This window comes from Orbicella franksi, chromosome 10 (assembly GCF_964199315.1).
Source record: "Orbicella franksi chromosome 10, jaOrbFran1.1, whole genome shotgun sequence".
NCBI classification, from domain to species: domain Eukaryota; kingdom Metazoa; phylum Cnidaria; class Anthozoa; order Scleractinia; family Merulinidae; genus Orbicella; species Orbicella franksi.
In genome coordinates this window covers 14,043,868-14,069,712 of record NC_138154.1, presented here as the reverse complement: position 1 = coordinate 14,069,712, position 25,845 = coordinate 14,043,868, and the positions used below count along the sequence as shown (strand labels likewise).

The following is a 25,845-nucleotide window of genomic DNA, read 5'->3' as shown; positions in this document are numbered from 1 at the left end:
GCCAAGAGACTAACTCTGAATTTGATTGAATTCATCCAATCGAACGTTTGACGGTCATTCGATCCTCTTGCCTTGAAAAATTTTATGAAGCGTGACTGGACAACGACGACATCGGCCGCGCGTTTACAAAATCCAACGGCTTTCGTTTCAAAACTGTTTAGGGCTGGCTCACACTTTGACATAAGCATAAGAAAAATATGTGTGAACCGGGGTTACCTACGCATAAGCATAAGCAGAAGCATAAGGAATGGAACTTTTTCCATTTTCTTATACTTATGCTTATGCTTATGTTGTGAATACTTGAGTGTGAACCGGGCATACATAAGCATAAGCGTAAGCATAAAGAGTTTTCTTGTCAACGGAATACACAAAAATAAAATCCAGGCCCGCTCTGTCAGAATCTGTCAGCTGAAAACATGGCGACGCAGGTGAACGAAAAGTTGGCGGAATCTGTCCGCAATTATCCTTGTTTGTACGACAAAAATCAGCAGACTTTAAAGACAAAAACAATTCTTGCACAAGGTTATAATAATCGCCTTGTCTTTCTACTCGTAAAAATGTCTCTTATCCAGACCTTTCTCGGTTTTCTTTGTGTTTGTCTTTGCATAAGCAACCTTCTTCGATTTCTACGGCTCAACAGTGGCAAAAATCCAATTTCGACTTCGTTATCCGCCATCTTTGATTCCTGAGAAGTGAACTGCGCCTGCGCAATAGCCACCTTATGCTTATGCTTATGTAACCCCGGTTCACACATATTTTTCTTATGCTTATGTTTATGCCCATGCTTATGTCAAAGTGTGAACCAGCCCTTAGCGGTAAGACCAATTTTCGGTCGAGAGACTAGCTTCTCATTAAATAGTGAATGCATCCCATCGAAAATTTGATGGTTATTTAATTCTTGTGCTGTGAAAAACTGATTAAACTAATCCGAAACAGGCTGTTGACGGTTATTTATAAAAGTAGTGAAAAATAAGGAAACTTCCCTCTCAATCAACATCTCATACTCATAGAAGTTCAGATAGAAACGAAGCACAGGTCAGGCAGGATCTCTGACAAATAACTTACTTAACTTTCAAAATAACGTCTGCAAGGCAGCGCAACTTTCACCTCCATAGACAGTGTTGACAGAATTAAGTTGAGGACCCTCCCTCTGTGCGGATTTCATTTGTATACATAGGCACGTGACCAGCCGTAACCAGGGTACTTTCTCGAGGTAGAGAGAGGACCCTGGAAACGAGGTTGGTGACTGTATTGTTTTCGAGTATCTGTCGGCGACCGACTCATCACTGCCAGTGTGACGTCACATTGCAACAAGTCAAGGCTTCGCTTGGCTTGCTCAGTTTAGCGTCGGGACGCCACTGAATTGAAACAAAAAAGAGGGTAATACAAGCTATTATTCCGCATTATTCACTAATTTGGCGCAAGTGTGCAAGCTTTGTTGTGGATATTGTCTGTGAGTAGGACTGTTTATTGTTTTGTATGCGTTTTTGTTCCAAATTTTATCGAAAACAAATCGGGTCAAGTGGGTTGACCGCCATCTTGACTTCGGGTCAAAGGCCACCCAAAACGCCCGCCGTTTTTTCTTCAAGTTTTTAACAAGACCTCATAATAGGAGGTTTTGTTCCTTTTTAATATACCTTTGTAGCCATTTTTAGTTCTTCTCAATGTGATGAGCCATTTTGCTCATCAATCCTTTTGAGTGCGAGGGTGTCGTTTTGATTTCCCGCGAGTTAAAGTGGTACTATGATCAAATTTTTACCCATCGTTTTTTAGGTGTATCACATAGAATTCCATGAAAGAAAAAAAACGCCGTCTATCGTTTGCAAACATCTGCATTAGTTCCGGAGATATTTAAGTTTAAAAAATGCGTGAAATATGCAAATGAGATGACTGATGACGTCATACACTCAACCCATTTTTTTATCAAGTCTATGAATAGAGCTATCTCAGTCAATTTGCAGCACAGACCATTGAAACTTGGTAGGCTAATAGTTCTACGGCAGCACACCTACTACTATAAAAATTCTGTTCCCATGGCAACTGACTCTTTTCCAGTCCCTGCCCACTTGATTTCAATATGTGAGTAATTTTCAGCTCGAAGAACATTAAATGAGGCCACGAACTCGAGCTAACATATTTATATGCTTGCTGAATCATGCATATGAGGCACCATTAGCAAATATCAAAATGGAACAGCAAAGGTGGCCACAAAAGCCTTTATTATTGGGCAGGTCTGGAACCCAGTATGTTGCCATGGTAACAAAATTGTTCAGCTCGTATTGTGTACACATTTATTAGAATCTTACTGCAAAGAATCAAACACTTCTGATACAAATTGGCCGATATCTTTCTTCATAATATTTGATCAATATTTGGTTGAGTGTATGACGTCATCACTTGGCTAATTTGCATATTTTAAAAACTTGAATATCTCTGGAACGAAAAGAGATATTTGAAAATAGTAAACTGCACTTTTCTTCTCATGCAGGCTGCTTGTTTATGTTTTAAAATGGCTTAGATAGGAAAGATGCTATTTTCATTGTAGTACCACTTTAAACTTTGTTGGCTTGGTGAAATACCCTTCTTTCACTTTTTTAAAAATATCTTATACCTTCTTTTTCATTTTTTTAGGGTTTAGGGTTAGCTGGTTGAATAGACCCTTGTCATAAATGGCTGCCAATTATAAATTCTTTTGTGAGTATTAAAATTAGCCTGACTAACCTCGTTTTTGAGTAGATAATTCAAAAGAATTTTAAATTGGCAGCCATTTATGAAAAGGGTCTGTGCTTGTATTTTAAAATTTTGTGGGGTAGTTGATGGCCTTTGTTTCTAAACTGTGCCAATTCGACTGACTGTGTTTAATTTTGTTGGCTTGTTGGTCTAAATTTGGCGTTGGCGTTAGCGTTTAACTGCCTGGCAGTGTTGGCTTTTTCTACTTACTGGGTTAAATTCTGTTGGCATTTTGATTGCCTGTGTTCAAATTTTGTTGGCTTTCTAACTACCTACATTTAGGGGCTTACAAGGGTGGCTTGTTTATTGCCTGTCAGAAAATAATTGCTGCCTCGATGGCTGCCTTGTTGGCTGCCTTGGTATAAAATGTTTTGGTGGCTATTGTATGTGTGTTTAAATTTTTGCTAGTTTGCTGGCTAATTGGTCTAAATTTTGCACTGATCTTTGACTGGCTGCATTCAAATTTAATTGGTAGCTTTTATCCTTGTGTCCTAAGGTATTTGTTGGCTGTTGACTGCCTGTGCAAAAATTGTGCTGGCTAATGCTGTCTTGTTGATCATACTGTATTTAGTTAATAACATTAAAAATTAATCTAGTGTAATAAAACAATAATTTCATAATTAAGGAAAAAATAATAGAAAAAATAAGTTAAAAAAACCTTAAATAAAAAAGTAGTGTAGTAAAAAAAAGTGTGCATTGTTTTAGTATAAGGTGGGAGGAAAATTATAATGATGAATAAAAGTATGGTATTGTGTATATATTTGGTGACAGGCTTTTTGCTGTATGATTTAAAATTTGACATTTCTTGGCTTTTAAGCCCAGAAGTTCATTATATTGTGCTTCTTGTGATGGCTGCCTTGCATGCTCATGCTGTGTTAGCAGTCACTTCGCTAACTTTCCCAAGCCTCTCAAAACTGCCATGTTCTCTCTATATCCCTTCAGAATCTTATGAGGAAAAAACAGCTCACTCCCCTTGGGCATTACCTGTACATGATTTGTTCCTCAGTCAAAAAATGGATGTGCCAAAAATGGTAGTCTCTTTCATATTGTCTATTTCTTTAATACAGTTCAAAGTAAGGCTTTTCCAAAACGTTTACATGTCAAACCTCTTTATTTCTGTTTTAGCCTTGACATCTATTATCATTACACTTATTTTCCTGTTTTACTGGAATGTACTGTACAGGATTTGCTTAAGACTAATGGTTAAGTATAATAAATTGTTGAATTGGGTGCTGGAGATACTGCCATTCCCTGCTATTATTTTGCGAGTATTTTTATCTTCGCTTGATCCACTTTATAAAGTTTTGTTACACATAAAGCCACAAGTCAAATTCTCACTGGTGCAATATTTTTAGCATAAAAAAATCAAAGTGTTTTCTTTCCAGTCTAATTACAACATGCCTTCTTGTTTTTCATGGTATTTTGTTCAACTTTCGTACAACCCATAATTTAGTACTCGACTGTGAGCTTCATTCTGCTCCCGTTTACTTGTTGGCTGTTGCTATTATTTTGACCATATCAGCCCTATCATATCCTTTTCTTGTGGGCTCATATGTTGTGTCGGTAATAGCACTGGGGGAGAGCTTTGATGCTAAGCATGGTGATAAGGCCAAAACGGTTTGTGACAACCATCTCAGTAATTGATATAACAGGTAAAGCCCACATATTTACTTTTGCACCATATGGAACTGTAAGAGATTTAAGATCTCAAGTAAATAGCAAATTCAAGGTAACAAGTGATCTGTATTGGCTGTCATGTCGTGGCAAGCCATTGCGCGATTTTTTACCTCTGAATGAAATAACTGGAACAGTGATCATGCATGGACGGTTGATTGGAGGTACACAATGCTGTTTAATGAGATGTGAAAATGAGGCTGGTTCTCGTAAATTTGATAGCATAATCGGGCAGTATGAAATGAAATGTACCCCTGAGGACATAGCATCTGATTTTGAAATTGACAAGAATCTTAGAGTATGTGATGAACATTATGGCAGTTTACCACCTAGAGGGCACAAGTCTGCGAAGGGGAAAAGTTTTCAAGATCACCCAGTGATGCCCAGCGAGGTATTCTGAAATCAACACCATGCATTGTGACATGCTCACAATGTAACAATAATGTTTGCCTAACCAGTGATGTTCCCTGCTAGAAACATAACATAATTATTTTTAATGACCAGTTTTCGGTGGCTTGCAACTTTTTGGATGAAATAAATGATAATAAGAAAGATTTGCACAATGACTTGTATACATTTAAAGATCCTTGCAATGGATATAGTGTAGACTATATATGTATGTCATGTCAGCCCTTCTTTTCAAAATCCATTAAAATAGAGAATGAATGCAAAAAAGCTCAAAACATGTTTAAACAAAAACAAGGATGTGTAACTTCCGCAACCCAGTCACATTCAGATAATTGTCAAAAGCAGGATTTATCTGAAGATATTATTGACTCAATCCCATGTCTATTTGATTCTTTTTCAACACAAGATAAGCAAGCTGATATAGCAGATGACAAACAGTATAAATTATGAGAAAGAAGTTACAGTGCCTGACTCTTCAAAATTAAAAGCAGGTATTTTCACAGAAGTGTTAACTGAGATTCTGCAAAATACTTCACAAGGAACATCAGGTGAATACAATGAATGTGGGGCAGTGGCACCTATGCCATTGTATACAATCTTCCAAACAGTTATGTCGGATATATGTCCATGGACAGTGTCATTTACACACCTGAAATCAACAGAGAACACCACGAAGGTTACTCTTTCTACCCCAAACATTGCAAAAGGTGTCGAAATAACCAAGTGGAAAGAATTGACATTTTTTCTTCCTTTGGAACTTAAAAGACTTTCAGCAAAGGATTTCAGTCCATTTACACTGCCATTCTTGGGTAACAGAGTTGACTATGGTGAAGTCCCACACAGCATCTTCCACCCAAACATATTCAAATCTGCTCTTGGTGGTATGCAGAAAATAATTGAACACTTACCAGTTTGCCCAGGTATCTATGACCCAGCCCTCATTGAAACTGCAGAAAGAAAGAACAAAAGCCAGTCACATTTTGTTGACACCACAGGAACAGTTGTAAATGGGCAAGTTGTGAAATGCATTACAAGTACAGGTTGTGCCTAGAAAATATCTTAAATTTGCATTCAAAAATAAGATGCAGCAATTGTCAGGATGTCCTATGGACTTGCTTACATTGGCAGACAACACCTTCATCTAGTACATTTGAATCCAAAACTGCCCATGATTCACATACTAAACTCAGCACCCTTTCCTGCGCTGAACTCATAGCCAGAGCCAAAATACACAAAATGGTTGCCCAAGGTCAAAGAAAAACAAAAAATATTACAGTTTATATCAAAAAGAAAAACAAAACAAAAAAATAAAAGCACCCCAAAATTACAACCCCAAATCCTCTAACCTTGCAAAGTTAATGGACATTGCTATTGAGAATCAGTGACTTGCTGAAAATTCTGTCCTCTATGCGTTCCTCACTGAAACATTGACATCATTAAAGAAACAGGAAGAGGAATTTGCAAAGCATGGAAATCTTACTAAAAACAAACAAAAACCACACCCAAAAGGGATGAGATACAATCCTCTTGTAATTAAGTGGAACTGCATGATAGCCAGCAAGTGCCACAAAAAAGGCTATGAAATAGTAAGAATCCTTCCCATTCCAAACTCAGAAACAGTTCAACAATATCGACAAGCAGCAAGTACAACAAACCCAATATCGCAGGAGAATCTAACACTCATGTTTCAAGAAATGACATGAAGGGGATGTAAGGGGATTGGAGGTATTCACTGGGATCAAATGACCATAAAGGAAGGGATTGTGCTATGTAAACAGACTGGAGAATTGGTAGGATTTGAAGACTTGAACATTGGTGTTGACCTCAATACTAGACCAGTAGATCTAAATGATAATGATGAACACAGTGACAACTCCTCTGAATCAACAGATTCCGACTCATTGTCTATTGCATCTGACCAGGAGTATGACTCCAGTCCTGAAACTGCATTGCCCAGCATTAAACAAACCCCATCATCTAAAAAAGCTAAACATGTTTGTCAGTTCTTTTTTTCATCTTTGTATTACGATCTGACCTCCGTGGTAAGGTCTTGAGAGACAACAGAGAACTTCATCTCCCTAGAACTAAAACTGCTACGGGCCAGTCCACATTCATGTACGCTGCTGCCAAGGAATGGAATGACCCCCCAAACGACCATCGAAACTGCAGTAGTCTGAAAATATTTAAAACTAAACTTTTAAAATTTTTTAGTGATTTAGACAAGACTGATCATAAATGTAGTGTTTAGATTTTTTTTTTAGTATTGTTTGATTGATTATCATTTTTTATCATGTAATTTATAGATACTGATCATCGGTTTATACCAGCGTCTTCCTCCCAGACTTCGCTGATCGGTCTTTCAGTTTTAAATAAAGCTTTTATTATTATTATTATTATTATTATTATTATTATTATTATCATCATCATCTTTAGAAGGGGACGTTTCTCGGCCAGTTGCCTCTTTTCCCTTACACAAAATCAAATTCTTTCTACTCTCGTTTGGCAAGTACGCGAGGCAACTGGTGGTCTTAATTTTGATGATGGAAAGAAAATAGAAGTTCTCTATGGTGTATCTGATGGCTCGACATACTCTCATGCCTTTTTTAGTAGAGCAGGTGCACAGAACTGGGTGACATACAATCCCTTTTAATGACCACAACCAATTTGGTGGCTTTCAGATTACCCCCATATGAATAAAAAGCTGAGAAACTTTGTTGTTAATCCTGATGGTCAACTTCAAATGCAGGGGAAAAAGGTAGCAGTGAACCATTTGATACCTGTTGTTCAAGGTCAACTGACAAAGTTGAACTGGAAACACATAAAATTGACGCTACAAACAACCATGAGTGTCAAAAGACCTGTCACTGTTTGCTCTCTTGATGTAGCATTAGACATCCTAAAGGGTCCATTACCTGCTGAAGATACAGTTGGAACCCACACTTACTTAAAGCAATGCCACAAATTATTTCAAATTTTCAACAAAAAGTCAGAAGTTGATCCTACACGCTACAAACAATTACTATCTATTATGATTTGGTTTGACAATTGGTATGGAGAAATGGAGCAAAACTGTTGGCAAGCAGCAAGTGGGTTGAAAGACCACTGGAAACAATTCATACCACGTATAACTTACAAAGATCTAAAAAGAAGTATCAGGGCTTTCCTAGGAGCTGTCCAGTATGTGCAAATGTACCATCCAGAAATACATATCATACCAAAAACCATGTGCCAAGATGATGTCGAAAATTATTTCTCTTTACAGTGGGCCAGGGTAGCAGGGGGAAAACCAACAACTTTACAGTTTTTTGAATCATCTGCCTTGCTTGAAACTGAACTTCTTCTGACTTCAGAAATGAAAGACCTACAAAGTAATATTGGCTCTTACGATTTGGCAGCTCTACCTAATCTTGTTTCCATTCTACTATCTAAACAGAAGATGTCATCTGATGAAACTACAAAACATTTCCGTGAAAAAGAAGGGTGGGAATTATGTGCTCACCAGCTTAGCTCAGACAGTGTTATTGAGAAAAGGTGGGGATTTGACGAAACCTTCCACAATGCTGCCAACAAGCAACAGCTGTCAAGACATGTCAAACAAACAGTAGAATACACAGATCCTTTTTCACCAACTAGTATTATTTTTAAGAACTTCACAACCCATACTAACTGCCCTGTATGCCAGACAGAATCGCCACCATGTGCTATTATTTTCTAGGAAACTTGACTACCACTTAAAGTCATTCCCCAGTATAGCATTGCGCATCCCTACTGCGCATAATTTCATGCGTGATTAGCGTGTGCGCATTAAAAAATGGTGGCTTTTTCTCTGCGGCTGGACCTCGCCATAGAGGTAAATTGTGATTTTCTCGAAAACGAGTACGGTGACCCATCATTTTTTTCTGTTGTGTTGAATTGAGTAATAAATTTCTCTAAGTACGTAAAATAAATATGGGCCAATTCTCAGTGTTGAGCAAGAAACAATCGTCGGAAACGTGAATTTAGCAAGCAATCGTGACTACAATCATGGTGCTGTTGTAAGGATTTATATGGTACAAAACAAACACTCAAATCAACACTCAATAGGCAAAGCTTGACGAAATTCTCAGTGCAGGTTCCATTTCAGTGGAATGACCTTAAGGACAAATTTTTTCACTGGTAACTCGTCTCCAAACTCTCTTCAGGAAGCACTAACAAAACTTAAGGGTGATAGTGCACTATGTTTCTACTGGAGAGAACTACTTCAAGAACTGCATATTTCAAATTCTCTAATTAGTCTGTCATGCAATGTTCTTTCTGCATTTGTTCGAAAATTTACAAAGCGCAGGTGTGTTACGTATTTAGCAAAAGATGGGCTTGCACCACAACATGAGGAAGATGAATCTGCCATTACGCAAATGTTGAAGAAATTCCACATAAAACAGGATACAGGAAAGTTGACAAAGGTACAACCATCAGATACCTGTTTCCCTTGCCAAAAGCTAGGTCACTGGGCTGCTGAGTGCCCAGAGGGTCATGAACCAGAGTGGCTGGTACAACAAAAGTGCCTCTTGTGTGGTGTGCAAGGCCACATACAAACAGCGTGTCCCAAGAAAGGTGGAAAAAACCCACAATTGAAGTCGAAAATCATGCAAAATAGACCTTCAGCTGTTAAGCGCACATGGTATCCTGCTAGTGCACCTCTTACAAAAGTGTTGAGTACTTTCACAGCAAAAAAACTTGAAGACTTTAAATGATATGAACCAATTCCTGCATCATCTAGAAGCAACGATGACCCTAGGTTTTACAAACAAAGGGGTGATAAATGGTTCAATGCACATAAGGGAAAAATAAATGGAAGTAAGGCTGCAACTGCCCTTGGTTGGCATGGCAAAAAGGCAATGCTTGACTATTGGAATCAACTTTCTAGTGATATGCGTGGCTTACAAACTGAATCAAATGAATCAAATCTTGCTATGTTATGGGGATCAATTAATGAGGACAGTGCTCTTGTCACTTACCTGAAAAAAATTTTTCTCACAAAGTAAAGAGAGGGTGGTAAAGGAAAATGGAATTTGGTTTTTAAAGGATGAAAAAAATCAAAACTGGCTTGGTTCTTCTCCTGATGGTATTATTGAGCAGGCTGGAATTTCAAAAACTGTTATTGAAATAAAATGTCCTTTCATGGGAGGTAAACCAGCACATGTACCTTACAAAAATGTTTGCATAAATCACACACCCCAAATCATGCTAGAAATGTTCTGCACATCAACACAACAATGCCATTATGTAGTCTGGACCCCAGTTGGCACAAAAGTCTTCTTGGTAGAAAGTTATGATGCATTCATAGAATTGTTACTAAACTACTTGTATAAATTTTGGGACCTTGCCTCCAGTGAAACTGAGCCAGCATCATTGGCATGAAGATGTCTTTGGCTTGAAGGAGAAAAGCAAGGAAAAATTTTCTTAAAAAGCCCATGCTTAAGTTTCATTTCAAATTCATTAATAACATTAAATGTTTTTTCTCATGTGGATCTAAAAAAATTTGCACATGTTGCTGATGAAAAGCCATTAAAACAAAAAACAACAATTCGAAAATGCCAAGGATGGAAAGATGATGAATGGAGATGTAAACTCAATCCATGTGAGGTCCGCAGAAAAAGAACAAGTAACACCTTAGTCTCAAAACAGACATCTTACCAGTCTTACAAGTATGGCTCTAACGGCATACATAATAGCTGCCATCAAGACACTTTTCTTGAACTTACCTATCATGCATTCAAACGCCATTTAAATTGCCCCTTAAATCATACTCTAGGGGAAGGCCTTACAAAAGTGCTAGATTCTTTTGTGTTAAGGGAAAATGGCACATTTCATGAGAGCAAAACGAATCTGAAGAGGTGGCAAGCTTAAGGACAATACTGCAAATGGTCATACTTATTATGCTTATGGGAAAGAGGCCACTCTTCAGTCTATTATTTACTGGCTTTTGGAAACAATGCCAGATAAAATAAGAGAGAGATTTTCAATTAAAACTACGTATTCTCAAGCTTGCAATGTTAACAGTGGTCATGACTTATGCCGTAACTTTACACACAATGTTTGTCCTACAGTATCAGTACTGATGATGTTCTAGATAAACATCTCCTCCTGAATTCACAAGAATTTGATGTTATTCAGGTGATAAAACACAAATTGACATTGAACAAGTTTGTAGGATCTTCCAAATGTTCTGTTCTGGTGGGTGATAATTTAATAATAACTTACAAATAGTACAAACTCTGACTGTGCTATCATTCCCAAGCCTAACACTTGTGGTACAATCGTACGACAATCAACTGCTGTGATAAACATACCTGATATTTTTTTGTGAGTTATACAGTCACATAGTCCAACTAAAAAGTGTACTCCAAGCTTAGATAAGGAATTTACTATGGAAATTAATAACTGTACATACCGAATATCAGGCATTGTTTATCTGAAATCTCATCACTACTGGTGTGAAGTCTATTCAACTCAAAAAAATTGTAAAAATGGCTGGTTTGTCAACAATGGTTTGTGGAATAATGGAAAAGCAACTTTTGTTGGACTATTTAGGCCATTATTCCTCAAAAAGGAGAGTCTGCACCTAATGATGTTTGAAGACATCATGTCTAGAAATGTCAGTCCTGGTGCTTTTACCACATTCTATAAGCAGATTCATTCAAATAACATTGACATTGTCAAAGACATCATACACAATCATAAAAACCTACTATCTTTACCTGACCACAAAGTCAAACTTGACAATGTCAGAGCAAATCTCCTTCATCATAACATCTCCATACTACCAAATATGAAAGTAGCTGACTCAAAAGATCTCTTGCTAAGGCACTGTAACACTACAATGACAATGCCATTAACTTTTGTATCAGATGGTAGCAATGAAAATTACATGTCATGACCCAGATGCTACTAGCTGGGCAAATAAAAGCCAGCCCACTGTTAAGGAACCTAAAAGTATGCCCTTTGAAGAAATGATTAATGCTATCCATAACAGTAATATAAATTCAAGTGATAGTGAGGATGACTTTGTCCAATCTTTTAAACCAATCAACACAGACTTGTACTTTGATATACTTGATGAACCTACAGAAAGCGAAAAACCATCTGTACAGGCCAAAAATTTTTTGTCTGATTCCTTTGGAATTTCGCCAGCGACAGTTTACAGTATTGTTCAGAAAACATTTCTACGACGCCTGTCTCTGAAAAAGTCTCGATAATTTTTTCGGTGACGTCTTGGGGGTCTTGATATTTTTCCAAGGAAGTTTCAGAGAAAAACAGAGTCCTGAAAGTCTTTTGGGAACTTGAACTTTTTTGAAACTAGTTTAAGTACAGTATAATTACCAACATTATGTATTAAAGAGAGTTGTTTGCGTTGCGCTTTCAAGTCTTACTAGTACATTCTACTGTTATTGGACCTACCTGAAATTTTCGCGACACATTAATTTTGCAAATTTTGCGATTTAAAAAAATTCGCAAAATTAAAGTGACGCGAATAATAAGTGTCAGGAACATAACACATTACGTTACTGTTGACATATAGTCTCGCCATTGCATTTTTGTTACTTTTGACGTTATTGTACCTTTGATAAAGTTAGTTTACTAAATTCAAAGACATGTTTAAGTAACATTGCAAAGGAAACAACTTTTGTGTTACTCAAAAACGCAACGTTAAAGTGCTTCAAAATACAAATTTTTGCAAAATCGTGACCTTAAGTGTCGCAAAATATGCTCACCCCCAAATTGCAAAATAAACGTGTCGCGAAAATTTCATGTAACAAAGTAGTCAACCTCAATGCTTGGCTGGTGAAAAAATTTTTTTGGCTAGTAACATCTAAATAGTCACTAGCCACTTTGTTAGTAAATTGAAAAGTTAGTGCTGAGCCCTGATTTAAAAGGGTAAAAACACAAGACCTACGGGATTATAAGGAATTTGACTGATCAGTGACACCAAAATCCAGAAATAGTCATGACCATCTTGATCAAGTCAGATGTTTCATTTTGAAAAATGGTTTTCAGGAACCAATAATTATGTCATTTCTAAGATGGAAAAGCCTATATCACTGAAGGAAACCATCGTCTCTGGGTGGCCCTCAAGGAAGGAATACTATTTATACCATGTTGTGTGATTCCTCACTGGTTGCCACCTCATGGCTCCTACATAAACCGTGATATTGATGTCGCCAATCTTACGTCCAAGAAAGTGATTCTTCCAGAACATTTGGGATTAACTGTTGCACAAACTGTGTTCAATTAAAAAATTACTTTAATTAGAATTATTATTCTGAATAGTAATAATTCTATAGTTTTCTAAACAAGTTTTCAATTCACATTCAGTGAACTGGAAGCATATGACAGTATAATTTATTTATCCAGTTTCGTGACTAGTAGCGTAAATATGCCATTTTAGACAAGACTCAAGCAAAGGAAGTGCCATCAAAAGTATTGCTGACAGTGTACATGTACTACATCTATGTGCAAATCTATTGTTGTTGTTGTTTGTGAGCCACAGAAATCAGTTATCCAAATAAATTACTTCTCAGACTTTTCTTGACCAGATAAACATAGAAATTTTACAGTTACATTGTGGACGGCATCCAGATCGTGCAATTTTAAACCTCTCAACCGTAGCATACGATTTTGTTTTGTCAGGGATAGACCTATAGACCTGGATAGCAGAACTAAAACAAAACAATCGACTTCTGAATTCTGAACTATGGTAAAGTTCATTTTCCACTCATGGAGTGTTTAATGGCGTACTTCTGAAACAAAACTTATATATTGGTATTGCTACTATTAAAAGTAAGTCAAACAATTTCAAAACTTACCGCTAGGACCGCTGATGCCAAGTAGCTGTTTCTTCACTCCGGCTTCTCCAAAGGCCACTCCATTGACTTTGAAGGGGTTGATGAGACGAACCATATGCACTGAAGACTTCATTCTCGGCACAGAGCAAACGTAATATTCCATGTACCAAACCACCCATTCTGGGATCAGGACATCTCCACATTTCTGCGTGGGCTCCGGGAAAACGTTATCAACCCATTAAACTTTGCCGACGTCTCAGCCACTTGTTAGTATGTTTCTAATCGAAATATGAGGCTTTTGAATAATTTATCGTACCGAAAATTACTTCAAAGAAGTCTTTCATATATTTTGAATCCTGGGTAACATTGAACAAAGTAATTGAATCATCAAAACGAAAGAAAATTCGACATATCTTAGAGTTAATGAACAAAACAATTTGCCCGCCATATTGAAAATCACCGATGTGCGACTTGACGTCACACTGGCAGTTATGATTTGCCTGTAGACGCCCCCACCCTCAGAAGTGTTTCTCTCTTTCCTGGCCTGAATGTGTTTGGATCGATTCTTTGTGTGTTGGCAAAAATGGTCACAAGGCTCTGTCTACGTGGTTGCAGCGGGTTTTTCATCCAGACATATCGTCGCTTTCGCATTTTCGCTATTTTGTTGGGCGTCCTAAGTTTGGTGTCATTCGCACTAGTATTTGACAGCATGGCAAGAACAACGAGTTACAAAGCTGTCGCTTATCAAATTGGCGTCGCTATCACGAAGACAAAAACTAAAGTGAATTTAAGAGACGTTAAAGAAAGTATCACAAACAGCAACGCTTCCTGCAAACTCCCCGTTCTAGATCCGTTTCATTCCAGCGTAATTCACTTTATGAAAGATCTTGGAAAATTGCGCTGCAGCGGTGTGAGTTATTCAAGCTTCGAAAACAACTTGCTTCGGGTTGAAGGAGAAGGCGTCGTTTCGGCACAGTACAGAATAATTGAAAGGACTCCAAGGAACGATTTCGGTGTTGTGCTTTCTGATCCGGTGAACGTTCAAAGCACGGGTGGAAGTCGTGTAGCTGCCAAGATACCTAAAGGTAAGCAAAATATCTACACTTTGCACATAATTTATTTTTTCTGTGAAATAAATGAAAGTTTTAGCAAACAAGATGTAGAGGGGAAAGGAAATGTAATTGCCCAAGCGGATTCCACCCCATATCCCTATGACTACTAATCCGGTATGTTAACTTCAGCCACTCTGACCACTATACACCGTCGAGACAACCATGATGTCAAACAGAGAAAAGCAATGAACTGACCAGAACGAGTAAAACGATGAGAAAAGTAAATAAAAGAGAAGGTGCAGCCGGTCCAAAATATACGGTAAATAATCAGAAAAACAAATTGTCGAGTAAAAACACAAATAATGGTGACCCAGAATTTCTTTTTTCGCCATTACAGTACATGTATGGGTACTCTATCGAAACACGAGGAACAGTCCTGGGTAAATATCAATGGAGCAATGACACAATAATGCAACAACAGCGACGCTGACGTTGAATTTATGATTTTCTCACGAATTTCGTAATTGTCGAGATCTGTTCAGTGACGCCTATGGTTCTAAAAACGTGCTCAGGCTAAATTGCACTGACAGCGATCAATTCCAAATGAATACGGAAAAATCAGCTGCTCTCGTTCGCCCAGACTACGCGAACTTTAAAATCATTTCACGTTGTTGGCGCTGTCGTAGTGGTTTGTTTAAGCTCTCGTTATCCCATTTTCACCTGCAAATTAATCAACGAGGACAATAACAAGCTATTTTGGTATTCCCATTTGTACATATGGTATGGACTAAAATAAACTAAGCTACAAAGTAAAATTACTCCCAGCTTCGTGGGCGGGATTTCCAGTTAGAACTATCCCGTGATCTCATTAAGTGAACGTGCTCTTGGTACAAATATATTCTAACGAGGTGCTACTGCTATTGCAAAGAATCTTTTCTTTATTTGGGTCGAAGTGTGAACTAGGAATAAAGTAATTACATGTAAACATCGCCATCAAACTCCCTGAAAAGATCAGTAAAAAGAGCAAGGTTTGACTAAAAAATTGGGCAGGAGACTAAACATAAGTGAAGGAGTCTAAAACGACTAATTCCAAAAAGAGCGCTTTCAAATCTAGATTTCAATTTTTATTTCATTTTCTCGATCAACACCCGCGAGTAAACAAACGAGTTGCTGGAGAACGCAGCTGAACCGAAGACATGTAGTGCAGTAACAATGCTCGCAGAAATGAATGTACCAAGGTATTTTACCAAGAGTCGGCTAACAAGTTATTTAAGTAGATACTGTATTCAAAATAGTTAAATTACACGGTACCATTTCCAGTGCAACAACAGCCGAGTAATTTACACATATTTCGTTGAAGAACTAGTTCCTAGGAAACGCAGCACCTGCGTATACAACAACAACAATAAGAGAAGACAACATTTGATCAGCTAGACAAGGAGCAAATCCGTAATGTCACTGTATCCCTAACACTTAAAATATTCCAAGATTATATTTCGAATGACCCAACACATATTTCTTTAAACATTATCATTACCTTTTTACCCATTATTACTCACGAACAGGGGCCATAATCGGGGACGGAGACCGTAAGCGCGCGCCATTTCTAGTATTGGGGTTGTCCCCATGATATGGGACAATAATTCTATTTTTAGAACAAATTGCGCCATCGCCTGAGGCACACGCGCGTACATGCTGCGAGGATTTTTGCGGATGTCGCGCGGGGGAAATGGCGTCCGAAATTCCCGAAATTTTGTCATGTTTTTGGCCTACAACTCAACGCGTTTACGTCTGTTGGAATTTTGCTAAGTATTTTCGTCGTAAGCTGCTCCAGTTTGAGTGAAGTAAGACAGTATCGAATTTAGGTATGTTCCGCTTTAAGCTTAGATATGATATCGCTGACCAAGTTGTGTTCCGACGGATGCTTCTTTTAAATGAGCTGTACATTACTCCACTCTAAGTTTCACATATGTTGAAGATTAACGGCTCTTCCAAACCACAGCAAAAAACTAGTTGGGTATATTTGGATATAGCAGCGTTTCAGGACTTCAAAGTTTCCCTCCTCTTGCCACAGGCTTGCGAGGATTTCGCCAGTGTCTATCTCGACCGAAAAGTAAAACAAACAAAAAATAATTGCAAGTTCGAGTTTCGCCTGAATTGTAAGCAACGCTTGATGTTTTATCAAGGCCCAATAAGTGACAATAAAGTTTATGTCTGTAGATGCTGCTCAGTTTTGTTTGTGTAAAAATAATTGTCTGTTGTCGATGAATAAGAGCGCCCGCCGATGCGTGTTTTGTACAGTCAGTAAAACATGACGAATTGGACTTCCCAACTTTTGTGAAAACGTACATCGAACTCATATAATATCTCTAGTTTTTAAATATGTTTAAGGTTGATAAATGTTTGAGAACATATTAAAAGCTTAGCTGAAAATATGTGAATACAGCAGAAATAATCAGCAAAATTACGATGACGCTTTCTTTAATCAACTCGAATAACGATTTTAATTTTTTTTGGTTGAGTTATCAAAACTCCTTGTTTATTTTATTTTCGCCGCGTAAAATTTCACTATGTTAAAGAAACACACATGATATTAGTAGCCTTTTGGCGTTCGTGAAAACTGTTGCAGCATCTCGGCACAGAAGACCACGAAATAAATCTTTGTTAAAGTTTGTTGACAATTGAAAACACCGACTCGGACTTGAAAGAGCGCGCGCTGCACTATGCAAATGAGCTACTGAATGTACGCGTCAGACTTTCCTTTCAAAAAATTTTGCAAACTCGCCAAACAGACAGAAACCATAAGAAACTATCAAAAACAGGGTTTGGTTATGATTAACCATTTTTTGGGAAACTCACAAATCAACTCGATACCAGAGTAAAGAGTTTTCTTACATAACTTTTCTTCACAGAACAAACGAAAAACTTACGCGTACAACTAGCGCGAGCAGATATTATTCATTCACAGCACGAAAAAAAAACAAAAACTCAACTTTTCCATTAGCTCAGAGCATAAAACTACATATAAGAGTCCTGGTTCTTATTCCCTGCCTTATTCCCTGCCATCGCTGTGAAAAATCTGCAAGAGAATCTCGCAGGTCGATTTGATCACTCAACATGACAACATCCATGCGAGAGCCCCCGACACGTGCGCGGATCTGCGCGGATATATGACGTCAGGATGGCGCAATTTGTTCTAAAAGTAGAAAAATTGTCCCATATCATAGGTGCGCGCGGATCCCAAGACTTACGGTCTCCGTCCCCGATTATGGCTCCTGTCACGAATATATATGGTTGGGAATTTATATCTTGCTTGCATTTTTATTGTTTTACATTTTACAATATTACCAATGAAAAAAGTTCTCTCGCCAAGCAAAGTTAACTTTGCTCACACCATGTGCGCATGGGCTCTCGTGCAAGGTTGGACTCAGTGCAACAGTTGCAAACGCAAACCACAAGCTGACATTCAATCACTTAGGGCCTCCACAGCTGACTGAACATTTAGTTGTCGACAGCTATTTGTTATCGACAACTGAAAAACGTTATGTGTGAGAAGAGTTGTCGACAACTAAACGCAAGCACACACCAGCAACTCTTACGCTGGACACACGAACATACTCTCGCTCGACACACGGATGTTATAACAAGTTTTTGGGCCGCTCAAGTTGTTATCCTTGTTACAACAATCCAGAGGGAAACACGCTTGCAGCGACGGAGTTTGTCAGACTCCTAGAGGCCTCGGGATCTGTTACAGCAAAACAATCCAACGGGAAGACAGAGAATACGCAGTTCTTGGGTCCAACAGTAGAGTTTAATCCACTAATGAACTCGGAACGTAACCCGAATATAACCAATACGGGATAGTGGTATCCGGCGCGTCCCACCACCGGGGGCGTAACCGAAGAACAATTTACAAAACACCTGTATTTATGCTAGACTCTAAACAAGTGATCTAATATTTCGTTCAGTAATCCTAAACCCCTATTGGCTGCCAATGAGCTCATTGTTGTTCTAGGCTATTCCATCATAGGCAGTCAGTTATTCTGCTCGTAAATATTAACTACTTACAACTTCAGGTAGTTCTCACTACAAGGTGTTACACGATAATACAGATAGACAGGTGGTTACCATGGTTATTGGACTTTCACTTGACTGCTAACTGTCGGCTTTTTTATGGTTATGAATATCGGCAAATTCTCCCCTCACACGAGCAAACTTTCACGCTCGACACACGAACAACTCTTGCGCTCGACACATGAGCAGCTATAAACTCTCACACTCGACGCACAAACAACACGCTCGACACACGAGCGACAATCGCGCTAGACATAAGAGCAACTTGTACGCTCGACACACGAGCAACTGACGCGCCCGACACACGAACAACTAATACGGTAGAAAAACGATAGACATCCACGCGCTCGACCCGGAACGCAAACGACCTAAACGCTCGACACGCGGGTAAACTCCAACACTCGACACCGGCAAATAGCCACGCTCGAGACAGAAACAAGAACTTGCACTAGATACATGAGTATAAATTACCCGAGAGATACGAACGATTAAAATGCTAAACACATAAGCAACATGAGTTTGCTTCCTGCAATACCGAATGAACTAACGCTAGAAACACTAGCAAACCAGGTCGCCTGACAAAACTAAACAGCCTTACACTAAACACGAAGAAAACCTACGCTTGGTAAAGGAGCAACTATAGCTAAGCCCGCAAAACAAAAGCTAAATATAAACTTGAAAAAAGATGGAAACTAGACAGCAACAAATGAACACGCGGCTGCGGCGCGAATGAACAGTAGAATCCACCCACGAATATATGCCACCCCTAAGTATCAAAGATAAATAAGAATAACCTCGAAGAACAAAGACGCAGGTAAAGAATACCTCGGCAGGTTGAGCTTCAGGGACGGCCGGTTGCACGTTGTTTGTTGCCTGGACTTGCGGAGCGGCGGGCACAACGTTAGGTACGGCCGGAACAGGAGGGTTCTGAAAATCTAAGTTAGCAAGAGCGACAGGGTCGGGCTCAGCAGGTAAAACAGGAGCAGGACAAGGCTTCGGCGACGTTTGTACATGCGGACTAAAAGCTTTATGCCCATGGTGCACGTGCTAGCAAAACTTCGCGAAAAGAGGGAACAAAATTAGAAAACAAGACTTAGATAGGTTAATGACTTTCCATAAGGACTAACAACGGTCTAAATGTCCGGAATAGGGTGGTGAGAATGTTTATCAATAGCGCGGCATAAATTCGTGACTATTCCAGCAGTGAAGCTACAATCATGGACAAAAGAAGTTGAGATACTTCCCGAAAAAGACCTGTTTCGTTGAACGCGTGAGTTTTTCAATCTTCAATTTTCAGCACATTTCGACCCCCTCTCCCCCTTTCAGTGTTGTAACCACGTGGCAGTGTCCACGGAGCGTATTTCAACATTGAAAAGGGGGAGAAGGGGGTTGGCTATCGACAAAAAAATGTTTTTTGAAATTAAAGTAGGACGCCGATAGAAAGCGTTTGTTTTGCCGCTCAAATGTGTCAACACTTTTGTCCATGATTGTAGCATTTAGTTGTCTTTAACAAATAGTTGTCGACAACTAAGTGTCTAGTCTCTGGAGGCCCCTGCAAACACTAGCATGTAACTGCTTGGTCTTTTGTTTGATCCAACGTCAAAAATGTCTTTTGTGTCTATAGATGCCTTTTTTGGAAATGTATCGGTGGACACCGACTTCATCCGAGTAGACGTCAAAACGTCTTCGGGCGAGACGAAATCAGACCTACATATGTACGTCTTTCCTAAAAAGGAAGTTCTCGAGCGACAACCGCAGCCTGGTGGTATTCCACTGGATGTAGCACTCGTTATGTTTGACTCCACATCAGCTGCTAACTTTAGAAGAAAAATGCCAAGCAGTTTAGAATACCTGACCAAGAATCTAGACTCAGTGTTGCTGCAAGGTGAGTTAGCATGTCATCGAACCTCGCGATAATGGACTGCTCTTGCAGACAGACACAGTCTTGTGCAAAAGTTCTGCAAGTGAATTTTGACAAAATTCCGAGCCGTTTGGGGGCTTGTTGACGAATACAGCCCCTTGGTCCAGCGAATTATCGCTCGACATGCCGAGAAATTCCTCTCGAACTTAAAAACGAACTTTCGATGAAACTTCGCGAGAGTAAAAGTCGAAAATCACGTATTTTGTTCGCATTAGTTTTGCACAATACTTTACATAGCATTGTCCTAGCCACATAAAAACAACGAATGCATGTCCAATCTCTCTCAAGGAGACACCTCGCCTATATGGACAATTTTATGCTCTCAATGATATCCAGGTACAGGAGGTTTGACAGTATAGTTAACAATCTTGAAGCTACCGAGAGAACAGAGGGAAGTTTGACGCCTACTTAGCCATTTTTGTTTGATTGACAGGTGAGACAATCGTAGGAGACGGCACCACCGCACAACTTGCTGCAATGCTTACTGGGCTGCCGGAGAAGGCACAGCAGGAAGCTCGGAAGAGAATAAGTCATTCTAAGCCCCTGGACAGCTGGAGGTGGATATTTAAAAACTACAAAGAGAAGGGATACGCTACCATGTTCTCGGAAGACGCGCCACGATATGCTTCGTTCAATTATCGCTTACACGGTTTCCAAGATCCGCCGACGGATCATTACGCAAGGCCGTTCTGGATGGAGGCTGACAAAATTTTGAGAGGGCTCTGTATTAATAATCGACCATCATACGACATGTCTTTGAAATACCTGCTGAGTTTTTTTCGTAGATACAAAGACAAACCAAAGTTTGGGATTTCATCCCACGCGGCTATTTCACACGACGACCTGAACGCGATTGGTTATGCAGATGACGATCTAAAAGAGTTCTTGCAAATGTTTGAGAAAGAATCATTGCTGGACAACACTCTGCTGATTGTTTTCGCCGATCACGGGGCGCGATTTTCGAGCCTTAGAAAAACGATTCAGGGTAAACTGGAAGAGAGGTTTCCATTTATGTCAATCACGACACCCAAATGGTTTCGTGAGAAGCACGCAGACCTTTACAATAACCTCGTGCACAACTCCCGCGTTCTAACATCGCCATTTGATGTTTATGCTACCTTACGCCACATCTTGTCATACCCACAATACCCCAGCGAGATTATAACCGGTCAAAGCTTGTTTACCCGGATTGACGAGAGAAATCGCACTTGTGCTAGCGCTGGCGTAGAAGATCATTGGTGTCCATGCCTTGATTTGGAACCCGTGTCAATTGATGAGCCGGCAGTTAAAAAATCAGCGGCAGCTGTATTAGAATATATCAACAATCTGACGTCACAAGGTGATGAACTATCAAAGTTGTGTCAGCGGTTGATTTTGAAGGAGATAAAGACCGCGTTCCGTGAGATGCCAAAAGAAGCCATGCAAAGGTTTCAAGACACGAAGCACGGCACAGCTGATGCGTGCGACAATTGTGAAATAGTTTTGGGAGATAAAGCGGAGAACACTCTTGTTAGAGACACATTGTATCAGCTTCAGATTCTTACATCTCCGAATGAGGGATTTTATGAGGCCTCTGTTAAAATGAACAACGGTGTTCCTTCAATTGTAGGGGACATCAGTCGAATTGACGCTTACAAAGACCAGCCATATTGTATAATGGAAACCTATCCTCTTTTACGAAAATTTTGTTATTGTTCACCGAAATCTTTTGCACAAAAACAATGAAAAACTTCTTTTTCACTTTTGTTCAAAACCCACGCCATGGGGTGCTAAAGCTCCATCGCAAGAAATTGAATGACATTACCGGACTCGGATTAAAAAATATATGCGACAGTAGATGAGCTTACATTTTGCAGCGGCTAAGCCCTGCGTTTAAAGTTTATTTATTTCAGGTGGTGTAATTTATGGTGTATATGAACATTAATACCTACTTACTAGTTCAGATCGTCGGAGGCGCGTTGGCCACTCGCTCAGATCAAAGGCAAAGTTTTTGGTATTTGTGTAATTGTAATCATCAAGGCATATTACTTTTAAAAAGTGAAAGAGACCCTTACATAGGGGCCTGAGGACGTGTCGGATCATGCTCAACTTATCGACTAATAGTGGCATTATTACGAAGCTAATAAAATTCTAACGATGCAAATTGTGGCGCTTTTTAACCATGAACCAGAAGCAAGAAACCTCGAGAGCTTTCGAAAATTCAAAACTCACCTAAATAGACCCTTCCTACGGTTACTGGCGTCATCTCCGTTGTGGTGAGGAGGTGGGTGGGAGGAGTGGAGAATGGGTAATATGTTAAAATTATCGAAATAACTAAAAAAATGGGGAGCTTGATATTCACAGCAAATGTTACATAGTCAACTGGTCAACTCTCGTTATAGCAGAGACTCTTTGGAACCATTATTTGTGTTCCTTTTATGATTTGTAACACGAATCATATAATCTACTTTGACACATAATCATCTTATGTAGTCCAAATTAGTGCACAGCTAGTAAACATTACAAGAATGCAGAATCCAAGTTGTCCGTCGTAACTAGAGTGAAACATTAAAAATATTACTTTGCGACCACATCAGGTGTTAGACTCGATTACCAGCCGCTGTTCGATCGAGCCTAATCAGGTGTCCGCAATCCACCGTAGGAAAAAAGATGGCGGGCGACTGTACATTTTACCTCGCCAACCTAACACAGCCTACAAGGCACAGAGAAAGCCAAATTTTTACCTTATTTGTCCCTGTACAAAGGATATTAAGTAGCCTAGGTTTGAAGATTTTACAACGTTTGTGTACGTTTTTATTAACGTTGTTTAGGTTTTCGTGCGCTAAAAACTATGGCTAAATGTACCAGTCGCCATCTTTTTTCCTACGGAGGATTCCGAATCATGAGCGGGAGTTGTTTCCGTACATTAATAGCGGGTGTCCGTAACAGCGAGGTCCGTGTTTAAATAGTGGGATGTCCGTAATAGCGGGGTGTCCTTGATAGCGGGTTGTCCGTAATAGCAGATGTCCGTAATTGCGGGCGAGATTTGACCTGTTGACTGTATACACTTTGTATGGACTGTCGTGACGCAAGCTACCTTTAAGACTCGCATCGATCGATAGCCGTAATCGATGCTTGTTGTAAGCAGACATCCATGGATTGCTTGCTGACAAACAAGTGAAACTCGGACTGGCAGGACAAGTTTACCACAGCCACCTTAAAAATAGAGAGGGAGGCTTAAAGCTGTAACAGTACTAATGACACCTCTGACAGCCTATGACGTCACGTCCTAGCTCTCTACAAAGCACCATAAACAACAGTGTCATCACAGGCAGCTCAAGCTCTCTCTCTGAACCACACAAGCAACACAATATGGCATCGAATTATAAGGGTTTATGTAGGATTTTCTACAAGATATCCATGGAGGTAGGTAAAAGTGAAAATTCTCAATAAAAATGGCTTACCTTATTCCATGGATGTATTCTTTGCTCCTGGTGCGGTTATTTAACCGATTTAACTTGATTTAAGCGACTTTTTTGAATCCCGGTTTTCCCTTCTCAGGCTGCCGTTGATAAAAGCGAGCTCGTAAAAGCATTTATTGGAAAGGCGAAAGGAAAGGAGGTGTCATATGTTCCAGCGGCATTGCTTGTTAAGTGTATGATCGCGGCGTAGCGTCAACTGTTCATTCGTTTTCTGGCCTATCGACGGCAGAATTACCTTGGCGACAAGTAATTGATCGCTCGGCTGAAAACTCCGTAATTCGAGACCGAGTTAAAGCCCTCGACATAATTGTCTGGGACGAAGCCAGTATGTCGTCCCAGAGGATGTTCGAACTTGTCAACTTCCTGCACCACGAACTGGCGAATGATGATTGCAAAAATCTTCCATTTGCAGGAAAACAAATGGTTCTGATAGGAGAATTCCTGCAGCTGCAATCTGTGCCGAATTTATTTGACGAAGGCCGCTTCATGTTTTATTCTCCCCTGTTCGACTTTGCAGCTTCACATCGGTTCGGGTTAACGACAGTCATTCGGCAGCAAAACCTAGAATTTTTGGCGGCTCTGGCGGAGATAAGAGAGGGGGAATGTTCCATCGCCACCGAACAGTATCTAACCTCTTTGCAAAGGCAATTACTACGGAGCCCGGTTAGTGCCATACGCGCGCGCGTACAGCATCATATTTGGGATGTATCCTTTTTTCATTCTGGCGAACACTTTCTTACCTCTGGAGCGACTTTTTTTGCTGGCGCGACTTTTTTATGCCGACGCGACTTTTTTTGCTGGCCCGACTTTTTGCTCTGGCGCTCATTTGTAGACCGCTGCTAGATTTATTGCAGGTTCAAAGTACGAACATGTGTGGTTGAGCGTCTGGTTGAGCAAGATGGCTGACTCGACTGACAACGATCTCGATTTAATAGACCAATTTCGATATCTTAAAATTCAGTCTAAAACAATAGACCTCAGTACGAGGCTCTGGGGAATAACTACAGAGTTTGTGGGCTTTATTGCTCAGAGCCTCGTGCTGAGGTCTATTGTTTTAGGCTGAATTTTAAGATATCGAAATATATTGGTCTATTTAGTTCTGAATATTACCGTATTCGTAAACTAATTGAGAGAATCAATAGGGGAAGGTAGCTAGTTTTATTTTTTGCTTTTTTCTGTGTTTACAGTTGAAATTATCCGTAGAAAAACACAAAACCATGCTATGAAATGCGACACCTCGAAAACCACAACAGGCAGAACAAGCTCGATTCTCACCTTAGTTTACGCCCACAAGAAACTTCAAGTATAGCAATACTCTTTATAAATATCTAGTCCTGCATTAGATCAAAAATTAAGCAAAAAATCGTTTTCAAGAACAAGTCTCAACCGTGTTATAATTTATTGGCGCTAGGTCTTTCCAACCTTCCGGGAGGAGTCGCTGTCCTTAATCACTTACTACTCAAGTAAATCAACATGGCGGATAGACCTCCGTGATCATATGATTGATTAATGATATGATTGATCATATCATTTGGGCTTCAATTATAATGAAGTCATTGATTGCCTCTTTACTTCTAAGTCTAGGTCAGAAACACAAGAGAATACAGAGGAACACAGAGTAACACATAGGGGAATGCAAAAGAATACAGAGGAATATATAGGGAAATACAAGAGAAAATATAAGGAGGAATGCATCTATG

At 39.5% G+C, this 25,845-nt stretch overlaps 2 protein-coding genes across 3 annotated transcripts in view; both read left to right on the top strand.

Annotated features, from left to right (window-relative positions):
• The window catches only part of LOC145499291 (uncharacterized), a 189,210-nt gene that overhangs the window by 89,205 nt on the left and 74,160 nt on the right, over positions 1–25,845 (top strand). The window lies entirely within an intron of this gene.
• Positions 14,221–22,948, top strand: LOC145501655 (uncharacterized). The gene is made up of 3 exons (XM_081481083.1): positions 14,221–14,722; positions 20,388–20,648; positions 21,118–22,948. The coding sequence occupies exons 1-3, from the start codon at positions 14,221–14,223 to the stop codon at positions 22,407–22,409; spliced, it is 2,055 nt and encodes a 684-aa protein (XP_081337209.1). The 3' UTR covers positions 22,410–22,948.